The sequence below is a fragment of the Gobio gobio genome, assembly GCF_949357685.1.
Source record: "Gobio gobio genome assembly, chromosome: 4".
NCBI lineage: Eukaryota > Metazoa > Chordata > Actinopteri > Cypriniformes > Gobionidae > Gobio > Gobio gobio.
In genome coordinates, this window is record NC_137100.1 from 25383619 (window position 1) to 25409031 (window position 25413).

A 25413-nucleotide genomic window follows, 5' to 3' on the forward strand; every position below is an offset into this window, starting at 1 on the left:
AATACGTATTCATTTAATGTGCATTAATTTACGTAGTGATTACCACTAAAACATTTTTCTCACATTTTGGTGAAGGGTCGATGGGACTTTTATTATGAAGCGTCAGTGAAGAAGATGACGCACTATTGCCGCGCGCTTCGTGTTGTATACGAATGACGTTCTATGAACGTTGAAGAGTTTTATCAATTTTCAATCCTTTAAAAAGTAACTGTTTCTTAACAGTTTACCTAAGTTTATATAAAGTATTGTGATATTTGAAGCCAGTCATTAAAAGCAACGACTTCGATTTAGTAATACGTGTAAATCTAGTTCAAAGACCCCAAGTGTAAGTTACTCTTTGGAAACATGCTCAGGAAACGTTAACGTTAGACATTCAGAAACGCGAGCAGTGATGCTACAGGATCCAGCAAGTGTTATTATGGTTGTGTTATTGAAGAGCTGCATTACTGAAGGCCACAGCAGCCTGGTGCATTAAAAGAAAGCTAATGTAAGTAACGTTACATGTCCACACAGCACTGACAGGTAACGTATTTTGCTGCTGTATGTAATTCATGTTGCCTGAAAACCATAAACTGTAAATTCTGCTTCGTGCTAATGCTTTACTTTTTTCTTAGTTTAGGTTTATATATATATTTATAATGAACATAGAGTTTTTTTTAGGTATTTGTTTAAAGATGCATTGCTTATTATCACTACATTACGTGGAAAAAAATATGCTACATGTACCGGTAAATGGAAATAGAGAAAGTAGGTAACGTTACTGTATCAAAAATGTGCTCATCTAAACGTATATTAAACAACAACAACAACAAAAAAACATTTGAGAAAGCAGTTCCACATTTGTACTGAATAAGTTAAAAGTTAAGTAACAAGACTAATGAAATCAATAGACTTTGTAAAGCAAGCTTAAATGTTCTCAGTGTAAGTTCTCAACTAAGTTAGACTGTACAAACACTTTAGCTGTAATATATATATATATATCTTGAAAATGTTACATTTTAAATTCAGCAGTAAAGTAAACGAGTATGATCATATTGGCAAAGTGTGCAATGCTGTAACCCGGTAACCTGTAAAAAGTTGGGTTTTCAGGTTTCATCTTCTCTAAAATGGCATCGGATGACTTGATTGCAAAGAGGGAAAGAATCCAGAGGGAAATTTTGGCTCTTGAGAGTTCTCTGGGGGCCGACAACAGCATCATAGACCTACTGTCATCTGACAGCGGCAGTGGTAAGTCTCAGAAACATGAGAGAGATGCCCACCTACACTGTGTTTTGGGGCATCCCATCGCATTAACACTCATGACGCCCACAAATGATGTCTAGGTAGTAGATGGGCCGCTCACTGTGATAATGATAAACAGCCTATCTTGAGTTGGAAATGTATAAAATCTTATATAGCTATATTATAGAGGTACCATTTATGAGTGAATCATTCTTTTGAGTAAGTTCTTTCAAATGAATTGATTAAACTGATTCACTAAATGTTTTGGTAGTGGTCTATTGATGATTTAATGAAGTCCTTACATGGAATGGTCATTGAAAAGTCATAAAATGTCATTTGTCAAAAAGTTGGGGGCTGTGTTTTGTGACTTGTGCTCTGTGTTAATGTAATATAATGTTTCCATGACAGATGAGGAATCTGATGACAGTGGACCTGTGATTGAAGGAGTGGTAAGAATATAGAAAGTTAACATGATGCACTATAGGAATGAAATGTAATTAATATATATATAGAATATATCTAATATGCTTATAACTCCCTCTTGAAGCATGATGACCTGGAGACAGAGCGGCTGCGGATTCAGAGGGAGATTGAGGAGTTAGAGAATACACTTGGTGCTAATGCAGCACTGGCTGATGTATTGCAGGGTAAATAATATTATAATTGACAGTGACTGTCATCAGCTTAAAAAATTAACCTTCACATTCTATGATTCTATGAAATAGTGGGTTATTGCTTTTAAATATTGGACATGCAATCTGATAGGTCTGTAGTATTTTATTATAGGTTCTGCTGCTAATCAATTTATTATTTTTTTGGTGAAACAGACAGTGAACATGGAACTGATTCTGTGAGTTACCTCTTTGCTTCCTTCATACATGCTTATGTTGCTATCTCTTAAATAACTCTTACATTTCCTTATTTTTAAAAAATGCTTATAAAATTGTTCTTCCTTGTGTAGAGTGATGAAGACAGTGATGAGGATGAGGACGATGATGAGTTGGATCTTCCGCAAAATGTGGACACTTGCCTGCAAATGAATTTGGTCTATCAGGAGGTGCTGAAAGAGAAACTATCTGAGCTGGAAAAGCTCCTCAAAGAGAATCAACAGCAGCAGGTGAACAACAAATATCTGGGCTGTTAGTTCATTGAAACAGAGTCTTCATGCTAGGGCTGTACGATTAATCGAAAAATAACCGAAACCGAAATTCAGAACCTCTAACCGACGTATTTTTCCCATGTCGGTCACGTGACTCCGCCCCGTCAGTCACATCAAGTGCAGTTAGCAGGCACACAGAGCGATGTAGGGGCAGTTATCTTTGTTTATAGATGCCCAGAATCACTATAGTAACTGCATGTTTTACACAGTTTATACAGGTAAGTTTTGCCGTTCTTATAGCCTACGCGCTGACACACACACACACAGAGATGGCGTGCACAAGCCCCGAAGCCAGATCGCTGTCACTTTCGTCCTCATAAAGTTTGTTAAGTAAATGCGTTTAAAGGCTTGAACATTTAAAGCGATTGTGCACTATTCAAAAACAACAATACGGAAAACTTCCGTTCAGTGCTCAGCTTTTTTCTGTGACACAGAGAGCCGAGCCGTGTCTCGTCTCTGACAATGCGTGCGCGCGCCCTGAAGGCAGACCTCTTTCACCTGCGTCCTCACAAAGCTTTGTCATTTGTATGTGTTTTAAGGCCTGCCAGTAAGGCCAGTTTGAACATTGAAGCGATTTTAGACCATCAGATGTGTATTATGTTGAACTAATGCCTGATATAGGTATTGTGACAAACAAACACTCAGACAGAAGCTCGCACATCACGTGAAGATCGCGCGCAGAAACGCAGTGTCCACGCTGTCCTGTGACTAAAGTAAAGTCACTAAAGTAGCTTAGAAACTCAACCGTTATAGGCATATATATTTTAATACATTTGAAGTTCAAACCACAGCTTTATAATGAATAGAGACGGACAACAAGCAGAAATCTGCCCCATAGACAATAACTGCTGAAAGTGAACCGTTTCCTTCAAGTATTTTAAAATCACAAAGAAATGCCCTTTTTCATTAGAAAAAAAAATTCCACCTTTTAATAGTAGAAAATATTTAAAGTAAAAACCTTATCAGGAACTTAATCAAAAACCTTGGATCAAAAAATGGAAAGCAAAAAAACAAACAAACAAAATAATCGTTCATTAATCGTAATCGAGGTAAAATGTTCAATTAATCGAGGTTTTTATTTTTGGTCAAATCGTTACAGCCCTACTTCATGCCACTCCATTGCAATGAGTTAAATTACACTATAACTATTTTAAAAGCTGACTGTATCTCCACAGAAAGAGATTGAGGTCCAGCTCTCTGGCCCAAGCACTTCTAGCTCCTCTGTACCAGGACTTCCCTCTCAGAAACTCTTTCTTGGATACTTCATGAAGCCTTACTTTAAAGACAAACTCACCGGTCTGGTATGTTAAGAAAGTAATACTGGAAATCATGGTGTCCATGAAATCATGCATTTCAGAATCATTATTGATGTTTTTCCCCCCTAAAGTTTTATTTATTCTTTTTATTTGCCTCCAGGGCCCTCCATCAAACCCAGAAACTAAAGAGAGACTGAGTCATGGAACCAGACCCGTTGATGAGTTGAAAATAAAAAGATGTATGTTTTAAGACATGATATGTATGCTTGTTGCTTGAATATTTTATTTATATATATATATATATATATATATATATATATATATATATATATATATATATATATATATATATATATATATATATATATATATATATATATATATATATATACAATGAATAAATGAATGTCTTTCAGGGGAGGGTTGGCAGAAGACTTTGCTGAGTAACGCAGTTGCCACAGACATTATGAAAAGGATGCTACAACCCAAACTATCCAAGTGAGTTCCAGATATATATATATATATATATATATATATATATATATATATATATATATATATATATATATATATATATATATATATATATATATATATATATATATATATATATATGTATATATATATGTATATATGTATTTACCACTAAATATATATAACATTTTGAGAGCTTTTTCTTTGGATCTGTTTTCATAGGCTGGACTATTTGAGTGCCAAGATGTCTAGAGTTCAGGATGAAGAAAAAGAGGGGTTGAAAAAACAAATTGAACTAATTGAGAAAGAAATTGCAAAAATCAGGTACAGACATTTTAAGCACATTGTCTCAGAGAAGATGTCCTGTAAGATTGTACCTACTCTTCCATTCAAAAGTTTTAGGTCAGTAAGATATATATATATTTTTTTACATTTATAATATTACAAAACATTTCAAATAAATGCTGTTCTTTTGAACTTCCTATTCATCAAAGAATTTCCACAAAAATATTACGCAGCACAACTGTTTACAACATTGATTAGACATTTTTTTATGAGCAGAAAATCAGCATATTAAAATTATTTCAGAAGGATCATGCGAAACTGAAGACTGCTGAAAAATGAATACATTTTCAAAAACAATAAAAAAAACCTTACAGACTCCAAACTTTTGAATGTTAGTGTACTTAATGTGCAATAAAATGTGTATTCAAACTGAATAATATCACCGTAGCACCCTGAAAGACGATCAGCTGGTGGGAGAACGACATGACGATCATGACTGGGAGAAAATATCAAATATTGACGTAAGTTATGTAGTTATTTTATTGATATGCAGCCAAATACATCTTGTACTATCTGCTAACAACCGTTTCTCGTTTTATGAAAGGACTTGTTTTCTGTGTGATAGTTTGAAGGTTTGAGACAGGCTGACGATTTGAAAAGGTTCTGGCAGAACTATTTGCACCCCTCCATTAACAAGTCGGTGTGGAAACAGGATGAGATTGATAAACTGAAAGGAATTGTAGAACAATACAATTGCTGCCATTGGGACAAAATCGCAGAGGCTCTTGGGGTAAGGATAGAGAAATCCATGCACTTTCAAAATAGCTGCTTATGTTAATATGCTATGTATTGTGGTTTTTAACAATGCAACCTACCATTCATTGAATGCCTTTGATATTTATGTATGTCTTGTTATTTGCTTTCCAGACCAACAGGACGGCTTTCATGTGCTTCCAGACTTACCAGCGCTACATTTCGAAGACCTTCAGAAGGAAAGAGTGGACACCGGCAGAAGACCAGATCCTCAGAAACCTTGTTGAAAAAATGAGAATCGGCAACTTCCTTCCTTACATGCAGAGTGAGACACTTGGGTCTTCTTGAGTTATTGTACTGGATGTGGAACATTTCTTTCTAAAACAGATCATTCTGACTCTGAAATCCAATTGGATAAGTCACATTCAAAATAAAATGGGTGATTTATACACAGATCAGGCATAACATTATGATAACAATATTGTGTTGGTCCCCCTTTTGCTACCAAAACAGCCCTGAGTCATTGAGGCATGAACTCCACTAGACCCTTGAAGGTGTGCTGTGGTATCTGGCACCATGATGTTAGCAGCAGATCCTTTAAGTCCTGTAAGTTGCGAGGTGGGGCCTCCATGGACCTGACTTGTTTTTCCAACACATCCCACAGATGCTCGATTGGATTGAGATCTGGGGAATTTGGAGGCCAAGTCAACACTTCAGACACGTTGTGCTCCTCAAACCATTCCTGAACCATTTTTCCTTTGTGGCAGGGCGCATTATCCTGCTGAAAGAGGCCATCGCTACCAGGGAATGTTGTTTCCATGAAAGGGGGTACATGGTCTACAACAATGCTTAGATAGGTGGTATATGTCAAAGTAACATCCACATGGATGGCAGGACCCAAGGTTTCCCAGCAGAACATTGCCCAAAGCATCACACTGCCTCTGTCGGCTTGCCTTCTTCCCGTAGTATATCCTGGTGCCATGTGTTCCCCAGGTAAGCAACTCACACGCACCTGGCCATCCACGTGAAGTAAAAGAAAACGATTGATAGAATTATTCATCATATCAGACCACCTTCTTCCATTGCTCCGTTGTCAGGTTCTGATGCTCACATGCCCACTGTTGCTGCTTTCGGCGGTGGACAGGGGTCAGCATGGGCACCCTGACTGGTCTGCGGCTACGCAGCCCCATATGCAACAAACTGCGATTCACTGTGTATTCTGACACCTTTCTATCAGAACCAGCATTCACTTCTTAAACAATTTAAGCTACAGTATTGTTTGATCGGACCACACAGGCCAGCCTTTGCTCCCCACATGCATCATTGAGCCTTGGCTGCCCATGACCCTGTTCACCACTGTTCCTTCCTTGGAGCACTTTTGATAGACACTGACCTCTGCAGACTGGGAACACCCCACAAGAGCTGCAGTTTTGGAGATTCTCAGACCTAGTTGTCTAGCCATCACAGTTTGTCCCTTGTCAAACTCGCTCAAATCCTTACGCTTGCCTATTTTTCCTAATAATTCCTAAGATAATCAGTGTTATTCACTTCACCTGTCATAATGTTATGCCTGATTGGTGTATAATGTAGATGTAACTCTTCTATAAATTGAAGAAAACCAATAAGGGAACTATGAGGAATTCATTCACGCATGATGTGTTCTTGCACTTTTTTAAATAGTTTATTTTACAGTTTGTTTTAAATACAAGAATGTGTCCTTTATGATAGGTTTAATTTACGGTTTACTTTAGTTGTATTTTTGGAAACAAGTATGTATCATAGGAGTCATATATTTGTAATATTTATTATCTCTATAGTGTCATATTTCATGGTGGGCCGTGATGGATCACAGCTGTCATATCGCTGGTCGTCCGTTCTGGATCCCTCTATAAAGAAAGGTCCCTGGTCCAAAGAGGAAGACCAGGTATGGAGCATAATTCATTTTCTCATTTAATCAGGATTCCTACGTAGTTTGGAGAAGTATGGAATTTGATTCGAGTAATTTCCAGGTCTGGATAACTATGGAGAAACAGTTTCCAGACTATTTCCCCTGTTCAGTTTTCTAAAATGTACAATTAAGACATTCTAAAAAAAAATATTTATCATACAAGCAAAGTGTTTTCATTGCAAAAATTTAGTGATTGTCAAACATGACTGAACGAATTTAAGGTGCACATTTTCATTACACAAAACTGTTTGTCTTTACCATAAGCGAGTCTCTTTTGAACTGAACTAAATTAATCTGTGTGTGCCACTCAAGCCAATAACAGATAAAGAAGCAAACAATCATCTAAATCAGATTGTACTTTGATGTTTGACGATCAGGCAACATCAAACCACATTTACAGTGTCTAACTAATGTGTCAGAGAGAGGTAAAGAACAGAAGTTATTAGGCGTTTTAGGTTGTTCATCATGTAAGCCCATGTTATCACTTTGAGAGAACCAATGAAAAAAAGAGAACATTTTAAATATTTATAAATGACCGTAAATAATGCCGTATGAACCATTTATGTTAAATGTTATTGTTTGAAAAATGTGCAGATTTGTTTGGAGTTGAGTCTGGAAAAGTTTGGAATTTTGAAATGGAAAATGTGTTGTTTAATAAATGAGAAACAGAGGCTTTTTTATCACTAAATACACAAATGTTCACTAATTTGACTAACTGCTCTCATATCAGTTGTTGCGTAACGCTGTCGCAAAGTATGGCGCCAAAGAATGGGGGAAAATCAGAATAGAAGTGCCAGGCAGGACCGACGGTGCCTGTCGTGACAGGTATGACTAATTTCAGATAAAAGTACATTTATGCTCTGCAACTAATGTTTTATAATAACGTCCCTGAAATCATCTCAACTCCTAAATCGTTCTTGTTGAATTGATTAGTGCGCTATATGATAGCAATAATTAAATGGTATGTCATAAAAGATGTTTGGTCATATGGCACTTGATATGTAAATATGAATATTTTTCTATCTTAGGTATTTGGATTGTCTTCAGGAGAATGTGAAAAAGGGGCCTTGGAGTGAGGAGGAGGTGGAGCTACTAAAACAAAAGGTTGAGAAATATGGTGTTGGTAAGTGATTTTTAAATATATTAACTTTTTAGAATTATTTATGAAGGATCATGTGACACTGAAGGTTGGAGTAATGCTGCTGAAAATTCAGCTTTGTCATCACAGGAATGAATTACTTTTTAAAATGTATTAAATCCAAAATACCATTACTTTAAATTGTACTACTATTGCAAAATATTACTGTTTTTACTGTATTTTTGTATCAAATAAATGCAGCCTTGGTGAGCACTGTATACAGTGAGGAAAATAAGTATTTGAACACCCTGCTATTTTGCAAGTTCTCCCACTTAGAAATCATGGAGGGGTCTGAAATTGTCATCGTAGGTGCATGTCCACTGTGAGAGACATAATCTAAAAATAAAAAAATCCAGAAATCACAATGTATGATTTTTTAACTATTTGTTTGTATGATACAGCTGCAAATAAGTATTTGAACACCTGAGAAAATCAATGTCAGTAGCCTTTGTTTGGTCAAACGTTTCCTGTAGTTTTTCACCAGGTTTTGCAGGAGGGATTTTGGCCCACTCCTCCACACAGATCTTCTCTAGATCAGTCAGGTTTCTGGCCTGTCGCTGAGAAACACGGAGTTTGAGCTCCCTCCAAAGATTCTCTATTGGGTTTAGGTCTGGAGACTGGCTAGGCCACGCCAGAACCTTGATATGCTTCTTACAGAGCCACTCCTTGGTTATCCTGGCTGTGTGCTTCGGGTCATTGTCATGTTGGAAGACCCAGCCTCGACCCATCTTCAATGCTCTAACTGAGGGAAGGAGGTTTTTCCCCAAAATCTCGCAATACATGGCCCCGGTCATCCTCTCCTTAATACAGTGCAGTCGCCCTGTCCCATGTGCAGAAAAACACCCCCAAAGCATGATGCTACCACCCCCATGCTTCACAGTAGGGATGGTGTTCATGGGATGGTGCTCATCATTCTTCTTCCTCCAAACACGTTTAGTGGAATTATGACCAAAAAGTTATATTTTGGTCTCATCTGACCACATGACTTTCTCCCATGACTCCTCTGGATCATCCAAATGGTCATTGGCAAACTTAAGACGGGCCTGGACATGTGCTGGTTTAAGCAGGGGAACCTTCCGTGCCATGCATGATTTCAAACCATGACGTCTTAGTGTATTACCAACAGTAACCTTGGAAACGGTGGTCCCAGCTCTTTTCAGGTCATTGACCAGCTCCTCCTGTGTAGTTCTGGGCTGATTTCTCACCTTTCTGATCATCGAGACCCCACGAGGTGAGATCTTGCATGGAGCCCCAGTCCGAGGGAGATTGACAGTCATGTTTAGCTTCTTCCATTTTCTAATGATTGCTCCAACAGTGGACCTTTTTTCACCAAGCTGCTTGGCAATTTCCCCGTAGCCCTTTCCAGCCTTGTGGAGGTGTACAATTTTGTCTCTAGTGTCTTTGGACAGCTCTTTGGTCTTGGCCATGTTAGTAGTTGGATTCTTACTGATTGTATGGGGTGGACAGGTGTCTTTATACAGCTAACAACCTCAAACAGGTGCATCTAATTTAGGATAATAAATGGAGTGGAGGTGGACATTTTAAAGGCAGACTAACAGGTCTTTGAGGGTCAGAATTCTAGCTGACAGGTGTTCAAATGCTTATTTGCAGCTGTATCATACAAATAAATAGTTAAAAAAATCATACATTGTGATTTCTGGATTTTTTTTTTAGATTATGTCTCTCACAGTGGACATGCACCTACGATGACAATTTCAGACCCCTCCATGATTTCTAAGTGGGAGAACTTGCAAAATAGCAGGGTGTTCAAATACTTATTTTCCTCACTGTATGTATATATATATATATATATTTTTTTTTTATCTTACTGACCCCAATCTTTTGAATGGTAGTACATCTAAATAACGAATGACCATTACATCAAGGCCAGTTCAAGATGACTCATCATGACTAATTTAAAGAGCCCCTATTATGGATTTTTGAAAATTACCTTTCATGTAGTGTGTAACATAGTTCTGAGTGAATGAAAACATCCTGCAAAGTTTTAAATCTGAAAGTGCAGCACTGTATATAAAGTTGTTGTCTCTCAAAAGTAAAAGTCGACTCTGAGTTAATTAAACAAATAGTTTTTTTAATGTTGACGTCACGACGAAACATTAGCATTCTTATTACACAAACACAGGTTTGTTGATGATGGGCCGCCACTTGTTAATGCTGATGGTGAGGAACTACAGTTGAAACATCTCATAATCTACCTCAAACTGAGTAGCATCACTGAGAAACGTCCTGCTCAAGGTTCGGGTTGAATAACTAGTTCTTCCAAGTTCTTCATCATCGATTCGGACTCATGCTGGGTTTGATGTAAAACGTCAATATTACTGTCTTTACAGTGTACAATCGCTTGGGAAGCTTCCGGACAGATCTGGAGTTCAGTTATGGTAATGGCCGTTAGTTTCCGAAATACGCACTGTACGCAGTAGACCAATGACAACAGACTGGGCCATCTGACCTATCAGAGCAGAGTAGACCAATCACAACAGACTGGGCCATCTGTCCAATCACATCAGAGTAGCTTGCAGAAAGTAGGGATTTAGAGAGACTGATTCATCCATCGACCTCACTGCTAATTGGTTCATGTTCAGTGCAAACATTGCAGCTTTGACACTTGTAGACAGCCTCATGAATGAGTGACAATAGTCATTTTCAATGTAGACACTGTGTCATCCTTCAAAAGAACTCTAACCACTTGTATTGCTTTTTTGGCAGACCAAAATGTATCCATACTTTATCCTAAAGACTCCAGATTTTCTTTATTCATTGTGTATCATCATTTTCCAGGCAAGTGGAGTAAGATTGCCTCAGAGATCCCAAACCGGGTTGACTGCCAGTGCCTGAACAAGTGGAAATTATTGACAAAAGCTGTAAGTTCATTCTTCAGTATGTCTTACAGCCTTGAAGAAGATTAATATCATGAATAATCATACTCACTGTTGTTTTTGTTTGGTTTTTTTAGAGTCAAAATAAAGGCGTACAAAGAGAAATGCCGCAAACAATACCAAAAAAAGCTGTAAGTTAATTCTTCAGGATGTCTTGCAGCCTTCAAGAAGATTAATATCATGAATAATCATATACACGGTGTTGTTGTTTTTGTTGTTGTTGTTTTTAGAGTCAAGATGAAGGCATACAAAGAGAAGTGCTGCAAACAATACAACAAAAAGCTGTAAGTTCATTCTTCAGGATGTCTTGCAGCCTTCAAGATTAATATCATGATTAATCATACACACTGTGTTGTTTTTTTTTTTGTTTTTTTAAGAGTCAAAATAAAGGCAAAAAACGAAAAAGGCCGCAAACAACAATACAACAAAAAACAAAACGACAAAAAGTGTTGAGAAACATTAAAAAGGAGAAGAAAACCTCCTCTAGCTCTGAGGATGAAGAAGAGATAAAGTATATGGACAGTGATACTGAACCAGATATGGAAAAAGATGTGGAAATACCACGAAAGGACTATGTACAGCCAGATATGAAGGAATGGATACCTGCAAATGCGAACACGCTGGTTACAGTTCTAGGGACAGCGTGGGTCCGTCTTCCCACCAGTGAGGAGGAACAGGAATCAACTAAAGAATGTGGGTTAGGCCGCGTTCGATCAAAGAGAAGCAAGTGTCTGAAAGCCAGGCCCATTTTGGTGCGCAACACCATCCTGGACTGCTTTGGAAACATGGAAAGAACTTATGTGGGTGTGAATCCTACTCTCCTGCAGAGCCAGGTAAGAGATGTTCTTCATTCTCTATTCTTGTCATATCAGTGCAGATTTATATGTTCTGCAGTTCTTCTTTGTAAAATGAATTTCATTTCATTTCATGCATGCAGACTGACGATGAGAAGGCCTTGCTCAAGGTGGCAGCGAGTGATATTAGACTCTTCATGAAGTGGAAGGGAGCAACTGTAATAAAGAAGGTGTGGTTAACAGAGATGATGCTTGATGTTACATTTATAGTCATATAAGGCCATTACATTATTAGTATTTGTTTAAAATTGCCACCTGCCAAAAGCTAATAAGATTTAAAAACTATAGCATACTTAAGACTGTTAAAGGGATAGCTCACCCAAAAATGAAAATTATCCCTAGCCATCCAAGGTGTATATTAGGGCTGGGCGATATGGAGCAAAAAATATATCACGATATATTTTGCTATATCTCGATATACGATATATATCTCGATATCTTTACAGGAAAAATAACCCCCCAAAAACTACTGCAAAAACAAATATGCCAAATACCACATAGTCTTTTTTTTATTGAAGTGCAAAGAGGTAGGCAGTTCATGTAGGAACAAAGTAGGGATGCAACAATACAGTAAGTCCACGGTTCAATACATACCTCGTTTTTTTTTTACCACGGTTTTCGGTTCGGTTCGGTTCTGATGGCTAGTCGCATCAGATTTTTGCTATTCTATTCTTAGCCGAACAGCAAGAGCTTAAGGAGGAAAAAATACTTTTTTTTTTTTATTGCAATACTCTTTCTTTATTTTACTTAAAAGACTTGAAAAACCTTACTTAAACTTAAAACTTTACTTTTAAAAAACCTTGTACACATTCCTAGTGTACTGTATAATATAAAATAAATATATATTTATAAAGATTTACACTGGCAGCTCAGAGCTGTACAGCAGCATTTAAGTATGAAATTGAATTGATAAATGTAAAAATAAAACACTACACAGACTTCCCTATAAAATATAAATTGATTCTTTTTAAAGCTACTGTATTAGTTTTTCAGTCAAGAGCCGTGAGTGATTTTGTCTTTGTCTTTTGCTATTTTATTAACCACTAAAGGAATAGTTCACTCAAAAGTTAAAATTCTGTCATTGATTACTCGCACTCAAGTTGTTTTAAACCTGAATAAAGTTCTTTCTTCTGTTGGACATAACATATATTTTGAAGAATATTGGAAACCAAACAGTTGCTGGTCCCCATTGTAGGAAATAATAATATGACTGTCAATCGCTACTATCAGCTGTCTGTGTTCAACAGAAGAAATTAATACAGGTTTGGAACAACATTAGAGTGAGTAAATAATGATATCATTTTAGAGTGAACTGTCCCTTTAAGGACAAGCGGCAGCGTGTTCACTAGGCTGCCCTGCTGTCAATTTAAGACTTTCACGCATCTAATATACAGACACACGCCGATTTTACTTTCACTTTAGACATAACCGAATGTGTTTATGTTAACCTTGTGTGTATTTGACAGTATTAGCGCAGTAAGATTTAGTCCAGTAATCACTTGTTTGACAGGCTTTTAGTGCGCGCGCTCGGGAAAGCGCATGGTGCCCTACGCGCAAGGCTTTAAAACGCATGCAAATAATGAATTTTCTTTCAAAAATAAAACAACTCAAATAAAGGGCATAGTAAGTAACCTTCTCCAGCAAGCAAGCCGCTCTCTCTCCGTAGTGTACAGTCGCGGGAGTTCTTGTCTCGCAAAGTAATGCCGCCTAGGTAAACTGTATCTTGGATCAAGTGTTTGAGAACCAACTGTCGGCATTCATGGCAGTAGACATATGTCTGCTGTTCGTCCGACGCCTTAAAACCGAAGTATCTCCATATAATGGAGCCAGTTGTTTTTAAGACGAGTTCTGTAGCCTCCGAGCTGGTTGCGGACGCCGCCGTGACAACACACGAGGGGAGGGGGAACAAAAGCAAGGAGGCGGGGGGTGAGAGAGCGGGGGCGAGCACGGCACAGAGAAGGCAAACAAGCAAAGTGGCGGAATCAGAATTAAATATAAACAATATATCGATATATACGATATGTCAAAATCCATATCGTGTTTAAAGAATATTATTATATATATGAGATATATTTTAAATATCGAGATATCGCCCACCCCTAGTGTATATGACATTCTTCTTTCTAGCCATCCTAGGTGGATATGACATTCTTCTAGCCAGCAGCCATATCACCCTGTAGCCCAAGACTGGTTTCCCACTGAAACTAAGCAGGGCTGAGCCTGGTCAGTACCTGGATGGGAGACCAACTGGGAAAACTAGGTAGCTGCTGGTAGAAGTGTTAGTGAGGCTCACCCTGTGGTCTGTGTGGGTCCTAACACCCCAATATAGTGATGGGGACACTATACTGTAACAAGCCCTGTCCTTCGGATGAGACGTTAAACCGAGGTCCTGACTCTCTGTGGTCATTAAAAATCCCAGGATGTCCTTCGATAACCCCGGCATCCTGGCCAAATTTGCCCATTGGCCCCTGTCCATCATGGCCTCCTAATCTTCCCCATATATATGTATACGATTGGCTTCATCACTCTGTCTCCTCTCCACCAATCAGCTGGTGTGTGGTGGGCATTCTGGCGCAATATGGCTGCCGTCGCATCTTCCAGGTGGATGCTGCACATTGGTGGTGGTTGAGGAGATTCCCCCTTTCTATGTAAAGCGCTTTGAGTGCCTAGAAAATATAAATGTAAAAAAATATATATATATTTTTTATTTTTATATTTTTTATTTTTAACAAAATTATTATTATTATTATTATTATTATTATTATTATTATTATTATTATTCTTTCAGACAAATACAATCAGAGTTATATTGAAAAATGTCCTGGCTAATCCAAGCATTATTATGGCAGTGAATGGCAGCCCTAAATTTGAACCTCCAAAAAAGTGCATCCATCCATTATAAAAGTAATCCACACGGCTCCAGGGGGTTAATCAAGGCAAGCCAAGGCAAGGCAAGTTTGTTTGTATAGCACATTTCATACACTGGCAATTCAAAGTGCTTTACACAGAAATGGAATTAAAATATTTGTAAGTGAATAAAATAAAAAATATATATAGTATAACCCCTATCTGGAGTGGAAGAAAATGGAGAGTCAGGTTTACTTTAAAAATATTTGTCAGGTAACTGTGCGTTTAAACAGTACCCTTACAGACAAATCTTCTTTGCCTAATCTCAGAATGTTTTACCCGTCAGAGCAGATCTAAACGGATCGTCCTCGCGCCGGAGGGATCTCGATTTATCGCTCCCCCGTCTCTCAACCTCTTCCACCCAGACAGCCTTAACAAAATAATAAAAAAAACTAGAATGTACATTTCCTGAAGAAAATGTGAGTGGTGCTTGCCGTGGCAAAAAAATCATCTCGGATGCTACTGGGATGCAAAAAAGCCAAGCAACATGTCTATAGGTTGTTCTGGGACAGAGATATAGGTCTTGGTAAACGGTTGCTAGGGTACTCTGTTTGGTTGCTATGGAGTGGCTTGGCAGCATCCAATGATGATACTGCTTGTCAGTATGAATGATATAAACCAACCCCCATGTCTCTACGATGTTGTGATGCAGAGATATAGGTCTTGGTAAACGGTTGCTAGGGAACTCTGGTTGGTTGCTATGGAATGTTTTGGCAACATTGAATGATGATACTGCTTGTCAGTATGAATGATATAAACCAACCCCCATGTCTCTACGATGTTCTGATGCAGAGATATAGGTCTTGGTAAACGGTTGCTAGGGTACTCTGTTTGGTTGCTATGGAGTGGCTTGGCAGCATCCAATGAGGATACTGCTTGTCAGTATGAATGATATAAACCAACCCCCATGTCTCTATGATGTTCTGAGGCAGAGATATAGGTCTTGTTATACGGTTGCTAGGGTACTCTGTTTGGTTGCTATGGAGTGGCTTGGCAGCATCCAATGATGATACTGCTTGTCAGTATGAATGATATAAACCAACCCCCATGTCTCTATGATGTTCTGAGGCAGAGATATAGGTATTGGTAAACGGTTGCTAAGGTATTCTGGGTGGTTGCTAGGGTGTTCCGGGTGGTTGCTAGGGCGTTGCTAGGCGGTTGCTAAGGTGTTCTGGGCGGTTGCTAGGCGGTTGCTAAGGTATTCTGGGTGGTTGCTAGGGCATTGCTAGGCGGTTGCTAAGGTATTCTGGGTGGTTGCTAGGCGGTTGCTAGAGTGTTCTGGGTGGTTGCTAGGGCGTTGCTAGGCGGTTGCTAAGGTATTCGAAGTGGTTGCTAGGGTGTTACTAGGTGGTTGCTAAGGTATTCTGGGTGGTTGCTATGGTGTTGCTAGGTGGTTGCTAAGGTATTATGGGTGGTTGCTAGGGCGTTGCTAGGTGGTTGCTAAGGTATTCTGGGTGGTTGCTATGGTGTTGCTAGGTGGTTGCTAAGGTATTCTGGGTGGTTGCTATGGTGTTGCTAGGCGGTTGCTAAGGTATTCGGAGTGGTTGCTAAGGTGTTGCTAGGTGGTTGCTAAGGTATTCTGGGTGGTTGCTAGGGCGTTGCTAGGCGGTTGCTAAGGTGTTCTGGGTGGTTGCTAGGCGGTTGCTAAGGTATTCTGGGTGGTTGCCAGGGCGTTGCTAGGCGGTTGCTAAGGTATTTTGGGTGGTTGCTAGGCGGTTGCTAGGGTGTTCTGGGTGGTTGCTAGGGCGTTGCTAGGCGGTTGCTAAGGTATTCTGGGTGGTTGCTAGGCGGTTGCTAGGGCGTTGCTAGGCGGTTGCTAAGGTATTTGGAGTGGTTGCTAGGGTGTTGCTAGGTGGTTGCTAAGGTATTCTGGGTGGTTGCTATGGTGTTGCTAGGCGGTTGCTAAGGTATTCTGGGTGGTTGCTAGGGCGTTCCTAGGCGGTTGCTAAGATGTTCTGGGCGGTTGTTAGGCGGTTGCTAAGGTATTCTGGGTGGTTGCTAGGGCGTTGCTAGGCGGTTGCTAAGGTGTTCTTGGCGGTTGCTAGGCATTGCTAAGGTATTGTGGGTGGTTGCTATGTTGTTGTTAGGCAGTTGTCAATTGTCACAAATGGTTACTATGGAGTTTTTATAGAGTTGTTAGCATTTTCTCAGCCTGATTTAGCTGTTAGCTAGTCATTATTAGCATTTAGCTATTCACTGCTAGCATGTGTAGCATGTTGAAAGTCCAGTTTGCTAGCATGAGCCAAAAAACCCAACCCCCATGTCTCTATGATGTTCTGATGCAGAGATATAGGTCTTGGTAAACGGTTGCTAGGGTACTCTGTTTGGTTGCTATGGAGTGGCTTGGCAGCTGCCAATGATGATACTGCTTGTCAGTATGAATGATATAAACCAACCCCCATGTCTGTATGATGTTCTGATGCAGAGATATAGGTCTTGTTATACGGTTGCTAGGGTACTCTGTTTGGTTGCTATGGAGTGGCTTGGCAGCATCCAATGACAATACTCCAAAGGCTGCTTGTCAGTATGAATGATATAAACCAACCCCCATGCTTCTATGATGTTCTGAGGCAGAGATGTAGGTCTTGTAAAACGGTTGCTAGGCTGCTTGATAATGGTTGCTAGGGCGTGGCCAGGAAGTGTTGAAGGTGATTTGTGATTGGCTGTTGATGCCCCGAGTCAAACAAACCCACCCTCTTGTTTCTATGACACTTCTATCAAAAGATATCCCTTTGATCTCTTTCAATGGAAGTCTATGGGATCAGTTGCTAGGGAGCTCTAAATGGTTGCTAGGGCGTGGCTTCATAGGTTGACAATCATCCTGAGATAGTGATTGGCTGTCTGAGTAAATTGAGCCCACCCCCTTGTCTCTGAGACACTGTGAGCCAGAGCTATGGTCAATACAAAATCCCTATGCAATTTCCCATTGTAGGAGAAACGCATGAGTTTTATGGGACGTCCCTCCCCATTATAAGTCAATGGGGCAAATTTAGGCAGCTCCTGCACCCCAGGGGTATAACTCACACCCCTTTGCGATGTGTCATCTTAAAGGGCCTGTCAGCCTCTTCAAATGTGGTGACACACGAGTTTCTACGAAATCCTCTCTCAGAGTTATGACTTGTTAAAATTTTTCCCAATGTTAAGTCTATGCGATTTTTTTCGCTACTTTTTCGCCCCTGGGGCGAACACCGCACCCCCGACCCCTTAGAAAAGATATAGCACACCATTCCCGATTAGGCCGCACGTTTTGACGCCTCATTCATGGGTCTGTGACAAACGGTGCGGGAGGAGTAGCGCGCCGAAATGTTGTCCGGAATTATAATAATAAGAAGAAGAATAACTAGAATGTACATTTCCTGAAGAAAATGTGAGTGGTGCTTGCAGTGGCAAAAAAATCCTCTCGGATGCTACTGGGATGCAAAAAAGCCAAGCAACATGTCTGTAGGTTGTTCTGGGACAGAGATATAGGTCTTGGTAAACGGTTGCTAGGGTACTCTGTTTGGTTGCTATGGAGTGGCTTGGCAGCTGCCAATGATGATACTGCTTGTCAGTATGAATGATATAAACCAACCCCCATGTCTCTACGATGTTCTGATGCAGAGATATAGGTCTTGGTAAACGGTTGCTAGGGAACTCTGGTTGGTTGCTATGGAATGTTTTGGCAACATTCAATGATGATACTGCTTGTCAGTATGAATGATATGAACCAACCCCCATGTCTCTATGATGTTCTGAGGCAGAGATATAGGTCTTGGTAAACGGTTGCTAAGGTACTCTGTTTGGTTGCTATGGAGTGGCTTGGCAGCATCCAATGACAATACTCCAAAGGCTGCTTGTCAGTATGAATGATATAAACCAACCCCCATGCCTCTATGATGTTCTGAGGCAGAGATATTGGTGTTGCTAAACGGTTGCTAGGCTGCTTGATAATGGTTGCTAGGGCGTGGCTAGGAAGAGTTGAAGGTGATTTTTGATTGGCTGTTGATGCCCCGAGTCAAACAAACCCACCCTCATGTTTCTATGACACTTCTATCCAAAGATATCCCTTTGATCTCTTTCAATGGAAGTCTATGGGATCAGTTGCTAGGGAGCTCTAAATGGTTGCTAGGGCGTGGCTTCATAGGTTCACAATGATCCTGAGATAGTGATTGGCTGTCTGAGTAAATTGAGCCCACCCCCTTGTCTCTGAGACACTGTGAGCCAGAGCTGTGGTCAATACAAAATCCCTATGCAATTTCCTATAGTAAGAGAAACACATGAGTTTTATGGGACGTCCCTCCCCATTATAAGTCAATGGGGCAAATTTAGGCAGCTCTAGCGCCCCAGGGGTACAACTCACACCCCTTTGCGATGTGTCATCTTACAGGGCCTGTCAGCCTCTTCAAATGAGGTGACACATGAGTTTCTACGAAATCCTCACTCAGAGTTATGACTCGTTAAAATTTTTTGCAATGTTAAGTCTATGGGATTTTTTTTGCTACTTTTTCGCCCCTGGGGCGAACACCGCACCCCCGACCCCTTAGAAAAGATATAGCACACCATTCCCGATTAAGCCGCACGTTTTGACACCTCATTCATGGGTCTGTGAAAAAAACTGTGGGAGGAGTAGCGGGACAAAATGTTGTCCGGAAAAATAAGAATAATAAACCGATCTGGGGTGAGATATTAAATATTAATGCCTTGCTACGCAAGCACCAATAATAATATTAAGTATTTTTAATAACAATATTGATGCCTTGCTTGGCAAGCATCACTAATAAGTATGTTTGAGAGTGATGGTGATGCCTTGCTTCGCAAGGCATCACTAAAACTCGTTCTGGGGCTAGATAGTAATAGTGATGCCTTGCTACGCAAGCACCACTAATAAACCGTTCTAATAATATTTATGGCTTGCTACGCAAGCACCATTAATAATAAAAATATGGAGAATAACAATATTGATGCATTGCTTGGCAAGCACCACTAATATGTATGTTTGAGAGTGATGGTGATGCCTTGCTTCGCAAGGCATCACTAAAACCGTTTTCGGGCTAGATAGTAATAGTGATGCCTTGCTACGCAAGCACCACTAATAAAAATAAAAAGTATAATTAAAACAGTTATAATAAGAATAAAATAAAAACAATACAGGTATAAAAGAATGAAAAGAGTAAAATGATGCAAAGATGAAACCGGGTTAAATTGAAACATAAAATAAAGTGCAAGCAGTTCGGACAAAGCAAAGAGCTCATTCAGTAAATACATAGCTAAACAGATGTGTTTTGAGTCTGGATTTGAAAGTGGCTACTGTTGAAGCACATCTGATCTGTCCAGGAAGCTGGTTCCAGCTACGGCTGGCATAATAGCTAAAAGCAGACTCTCCTTGCTTTGAGTGAACCCTTGGTATTTCTAACTGACTTGATCCTGATGATCTGAGTGATCTGTTGGGTATGACAATGTATAGGTTTATGTCTATAAAGGCCGTCTGAAGCGAATTGATGGGTTTGTGTAAGAAAAATATCCATATTTAAAACTTTATAAATTCAAATATCTAGCTTCCGGCGGACTGCCACCCCATATTCAACGAAAGTGTAACACCTCTTGCACTTCAAACCGCTTGCGCTACGTCAGACGTCATCGCCGCAGAAGCTAGATATTTTACTTTATAACGTGTTACATATGGATATTTTTCTTACAAAAACCCATCAATTTGCTTCGGAAGGCCTTTATTAACCACCAGGAGCCACGTGGAGTACTTTTATAATGGATAGAAACACTTTTTTGGGGGGCTTCAAATTTTGGGCTGCCATTATAATGCTTGGAAGAGCCAGGACATTTTTTTTCTATAACTCTGATTGTATTCGTCTGAAAGAAGAAAGTCATATACACCTTGGATGGCTTGAGGGTGAGTAAATCATAGGGTAATTTTTTGGGGGGTGAACTAACCCTTTAAGGCAGCATATTGTCTTTCTAACAATGTCATACTTTTTTTTAGAGCAACATTTGGAAAATATATTTACTTTAAAGCTGCAGTCAGTAACTTTTGGCGCTCTAGCGGTTAATAAACAGACTTACATGCTTCTTGCGGAAGAACATTGTAGCCGGAGCTACTTCGCTCTGTTTATGTCTATGAAGAGTCACACAGGTACTGGATACTCCACATCGGTGGTGACCCGACCAGTCTAAAATAGTCTGAATACAAATACTTATTATAGGTGTGCTGTAGTGATTCAGGATAGGACAAAACATGGTTTGGAAAATAGATTGGATGATGTACTCGCTCATTATATAATAATATTTGTAAATTTTGTACAACCACAAATCAGAAAAAGTTGGGACAGTATGGAAAACGCAAAAAAAAAAAAACATTTTATTCTAAATTTACTTTGACTTGTATTTCATTGCAGACAATATGAACACAAAATATTTAATGTTTTGTCTGGTCAACTTCATGTCATTTGTAAATATGCATCCTTTCCTGTCATTCAGACCTGCAACACATTTCAAAAAAAGTTGGGACAGGAGCAATTTAGGGTTAGTAATGAGGTAAAATGGTTAAATAATGATGTGATTTTAAACAGGTGATGACAGGTGATTGTAATTATGATTTGGTACAAAAGCAGCATCCAAGAAAGGTCTAATCCTTTAGGAGCAAAGATGGGCCGAGGATCGCCAGTTTGCCAACAAATACGTGAGAAAATTATTGAAATGTTTAAAAACAATGTTCCTCAAAGAAAGATAGGAAGAGATTTGGATATTTCACATTCAACAGTGCATAACATAATTAAAAGATTCAAGGAATCTGGAGGAATTTCTGTGCGTAAAGGACAAGGGCGCAAGCCTAAGCTGAACAACCGTGATCTCCGATCCCTCAGGCGGCACTGCATCAAGAATCGTCATTCATCTATAAGCGATATCACCTCATGGGCTCAGGACTACTTTGGCAAACCTTTGTCAAGTCCCACGATACGTAGTTACATCCACAAATGCCAGTTAAAACTGTACTGTGCCAAAAGGAAGCCCTATGTTAACAGTGTCCAGAAGCGCCGTCGACTTCTCTAGGCTCGGAGGCATCTGGGATGGACCATCACACAGTGGAAACGTGTACTGTGGTCAGATGAATCAGTATTTGAGGTATTTTTTGGGAGGAATGGACGCCGTGTGCTCCGGACCAAAGAAGAAAAGGATCATCCAGACTGTTACCAGCAACAAGTCCAAAAGCCAGGGTCTGTCATGGTATGGGGTTGTGTCAGTGCCCTTGGCAAAGGTAACTTGCACTTCTGTGAAGGCACCATTAATGCTGAAAAGTACATAGAGATTTTGGAGCATAATATGCTGCCTTCAAGAAGACATCTTTTCCAGGGACGTCCATGCATATTTCAACAAGATAATGCAAAACCACATTCTGCACACATTACAAAGTCCTGGCTGCGGAGGAAGAGGGTACGGGTACTTGACTGGCCTGCCTGCAGTCCCGACCTGTCTCCAATAGAGAATGTGTGGCGCATTTTGAAGCGCAAAATGCGTCAACGAAGACCCTGTACTGTTGCCCACCTTAAGACTTGTTTGCAGGAAGAATGGGACAAAATTACACCTGAAACACTTCATCACTTGGTGTCTTCAGTCCCTAAACGTCTTTTAAGTGTTGTGAAAAGGAATGGCAACATTACAAAGTGGTAAATGCTTTACTGTCCCAACTTTTTTTGAAATGTGTTGCAGGTCTGAATGACAGGAAAGGATGCATATTTACAAATGACATGAAGTTGACCAGACAAAACATTAAATATTTTGTGTTCATATTGTCTGCAATGAAATACAAGTCAAAGTAAATTTAGAAATCACTTCTTTTTTTCTTTTTTTTGCGTTTTCCATACTGTCCCAACTTTTTCTGATTTGGGGTTGTAAACTGCAGCTTTAAATTGTTTTATATATTTACTTTAAATTAATTATATACTTTTTTCTTTTCAAAATGACTTAAAGAAAACAACGAGCCCAGGAAATAAAAACAGAAGAAGGCTGGTTCGGGACATGTACAGCCTTAAATATGACCTCCTGAAAGCTATCACCCCATGGGTTGGTAATGTGATCCTGCCTCCCCCAGTGAAAGAAAATGCATTTTGCGAAGGTACAGACCCTCTTTTCACATTTGACAAAACATCTGAAAATATGTGGTTTGCACAATATATATATATATATATATATATATATATATATATATATATATATATATATATATATATATATATATATATATATATATATATATATATATATATATATATATATATATATATATATATATATATATATATATATATATATATATATTAGGGATGGGTCGCGATTTTCGAATATTCGATTAGTTATTTAATTATAGAATATCGAATAGTATGTGCGATTATCGTCCAAAAAAAATCCCCATGTTGTCGGTGCTGATGTGGTGCTGACGCGTTCATGTAACCAGAGGCGCTGCCAATAACGCACCTAAAAGTAGAGGTGTGCGATACCGCTAGATTTGGTATCGATCCGATACCAAGTAAATACAGGGCCAGTATCGCCGATACCGATACCAATATCGATACTTTTTAATAATTAAGGTGGATGCGTCTTCAACCTAAATCTAAATGAATTTTCATGACTTTTAATTTGTTTTTGTGATTTGCATTTTGGGTTATTAATCAGTACTACAAAAGCTTTTGTTCAGAAACAACTTTTGGTTACTTCTGTTTTATTTAAATAAACAAAGTTACAAAATGATTACTTCACAAATACAAAAAATGTAAAAACAAATTCTCTTTTCAAGTAGCATGTTAACAAAAAATGTTTCTCCTCTTTAGTGCACTTTTCAGGATTTTTTTCTTAAATAAACAAAGTCACAAAGTTTTACATACAACGCTCCTCTTTCTCTCTGCTGCCATTCTCCGCCTCTGACTGACTGCTGTAAAATGACGGCAGAGCGGCGCGCGCGCCTGACTGCTGGTGGTAGCGCTAGTGGTGAGTCACGTGACGGTACAACACAGGAGAAGGGGAGGAGAGCAGCGTCGAGCACGAGCAGCACTCTTGAGAGCTTCCTCTGCTCTGTGACAGCAGCAGCATTTTGACAAACACGGCCAGGTCGCAAAACGAGAGAAACTGAAACTTAAGTATCGATATTTTCACGTTGGTATCAATCAATACCGATACCAACGTTGGTATCGATATTATCGATATTAGTATCGATCTGCCCACCTCTACCTAAAAGCTGCCAGTCAGCTCTCAGGGTGTTTTATACTGGACACGTTTGCTGCGGTCCGAGTCTGATTCTTCCCTCCGCCTCCGCAGTGTTGGTCTGGTTTCTAGAGGTGGGCAGATCGATACTAATATCGATAATATCGATACCAACGTTGGTATCGGTATTGATTGATACCAACGTGAAAATATCGATACTTAAGTTTCAGTTTCTCTCGTTTTGCGACCTGGCCGTGTTTGTCAAAATGCTGCTGCTGTCACAGAGCAGAGCAAGCTCTCAAGAGTGCTGCTCGTGCTCGACACTGCTCTCCTCCCCTTCTCCTGTGTTGTACCGTCACGTGACTCACCACTAGCGCTACCACCAGCAGTCAGGCGCGCGCGCCGCTCAGCCGAGCATTAACGTCAGAGGCGGAGAATGGCAGCAGAGAGAAAGAGGAGCGTTGTATGTAAAACTTTGTGACTTTGTTTATTTAAGAAAAAAATCCTGAAAAGAAGTGCACTAAAGAGGAGAAACATTTTTTGTTAACATGCTACTTGAAAAGAGAATTTGTTGTTACATTTTTTATATTTGTGAAGTAATCATTTTGTAACTTTGTTTATTTAAATAAAACAGAAGTAACCAAAAGTTGTTTCCGAACAAAAGCTTTTGTAGTACTGATTAATAACCCAAAATGCAAATCACAAAAACAAATTAAAAGTCATGAAAATTCATTTAGATTTAGGTTGAAGACGCATCCACCTTAATTATTAAAAAGTATCGATATTGGTATCGGTATCGGCGATACTGGCCCTGTATTTACTTGGTATCGGATCGATACCAAATCTAGCGGTATCGCACACCTCTACTGGTTTCACACTCAACTTGAACCCTGGTGCGTTTGCGTTCATCTTACGTCATCACAGACGTGCACGGGCGTGATAGAAAACAGAACGCGGGTCAATATGGGCTTTTTTCAATTAATTTGGTGCTATTATGTGTAGCTGAGTAAACGACACTTGGGTTTACCGTATGTGTGTCGCTTGAAGGCGGCTTTGCTGCTTGCAAACAGACTCTTTTGAGGAGACTGTGAATTGCCATTAATTTGCTGCCCTGATTGCACTCTATGCGCTAATACACTGCAGGCTCGCTCTCGCGATCGTATCTCAGCTAAATCATCAACACTATCATCTCTTACGTGTATGTTATTGAACTAATGACATTGTAATCGGCTAAAACGCATGCGCTGGTTACTACCCGAGTGTTTGCACATTCACGTGAATCACGGCTCAGCTCCGAGAGCAACCGAACTCCGGTTGTGTGTTCTCGGGTTCGTT

General features: G+C 39.5%; 1 protein-coding gene across 1 annotated transcript in view; it reads left to right on the forward strand.

Annotated features, from left to right (window-relative positions):
* The first annotated feature begins 94 nt into the window (after positions 1 to 94).
* Positions 95 to 25413, forward strand: part of snapc4 (small nuclear RNA activating complex, polypeptide 4) — a 31558-nt gene continuing 6239 nt past the window's right edge. The window contains exons 1-22 of the mRNA XM_079816040.1: positions 95 to 487; positions 1090 to 1227; positions 1630 to 1670; positions 1769 to 1868; positions 2049 to 2071; positions 2183 to 2338; positions 3556 to 3681; positions 3797 to 3875; positions 4053 to 4134; positions 4333 to 4434; positions 4844 to 4916; positions 5021 to 5185; positions 5323 to 5473; positions 6966 to 7072; positions 7827 to 7921; positions 8125 to 8219; positions 11034 to 11116; positions 11209 to 11262; positions 11362 to 11415; positions 11509 to 11964; positions 12069 to 12155; positions 22852 to 22996. Coding sequence (XP_079672166.1) covers positions 1107 to 1227; positions 1630 to 1670; positions 1769 to 1868; positions 2049 to 2071; positions 2183 to 2338; positions 3556 to 3681; positions 3797 to 3875; positions 4053 to 4134; positions 4333 to 4434; positions 4844 to 4916; positions 5021 to 5185; positions 5323 to 5473; positions 6966 to 7072; positions 7827 to 7921; positions 8125 to 8219; positions 11034 to 11116; positions 11209 to 11262; positions 11362 to 11415; positions 11509 to 11964; positions 12069 to 12155; positions 22852 to 22996 — 2395 coding nt within the window. The 5' untranslated portion in view covers positions 95 to 487; positions 1090 to 1106. The remainder of the gene's footprint in view (positions 488 to 1089; positions 1228 to 1629; positions 1671 to 1768; positions 1869 to 2048; positions 2072 to 2182; positions 2339 to 3555; positions 3682 to 3796; positions 3876 to 4052; positions 4135 to 4332; positions 4435 to 4843; positions 4917 to 5020; positions 5186 to 5322; positions 5474 to 6965; positions 7073 to 7826; positions 7922 to 8124; positions 8220 to 11033; positions 11117 to 11208; positions 11263 to 11361; positions 11416 to 11508; positions 11965 to 12068; positions 12156 to 22851; positions 22997 to 25413) is intronic.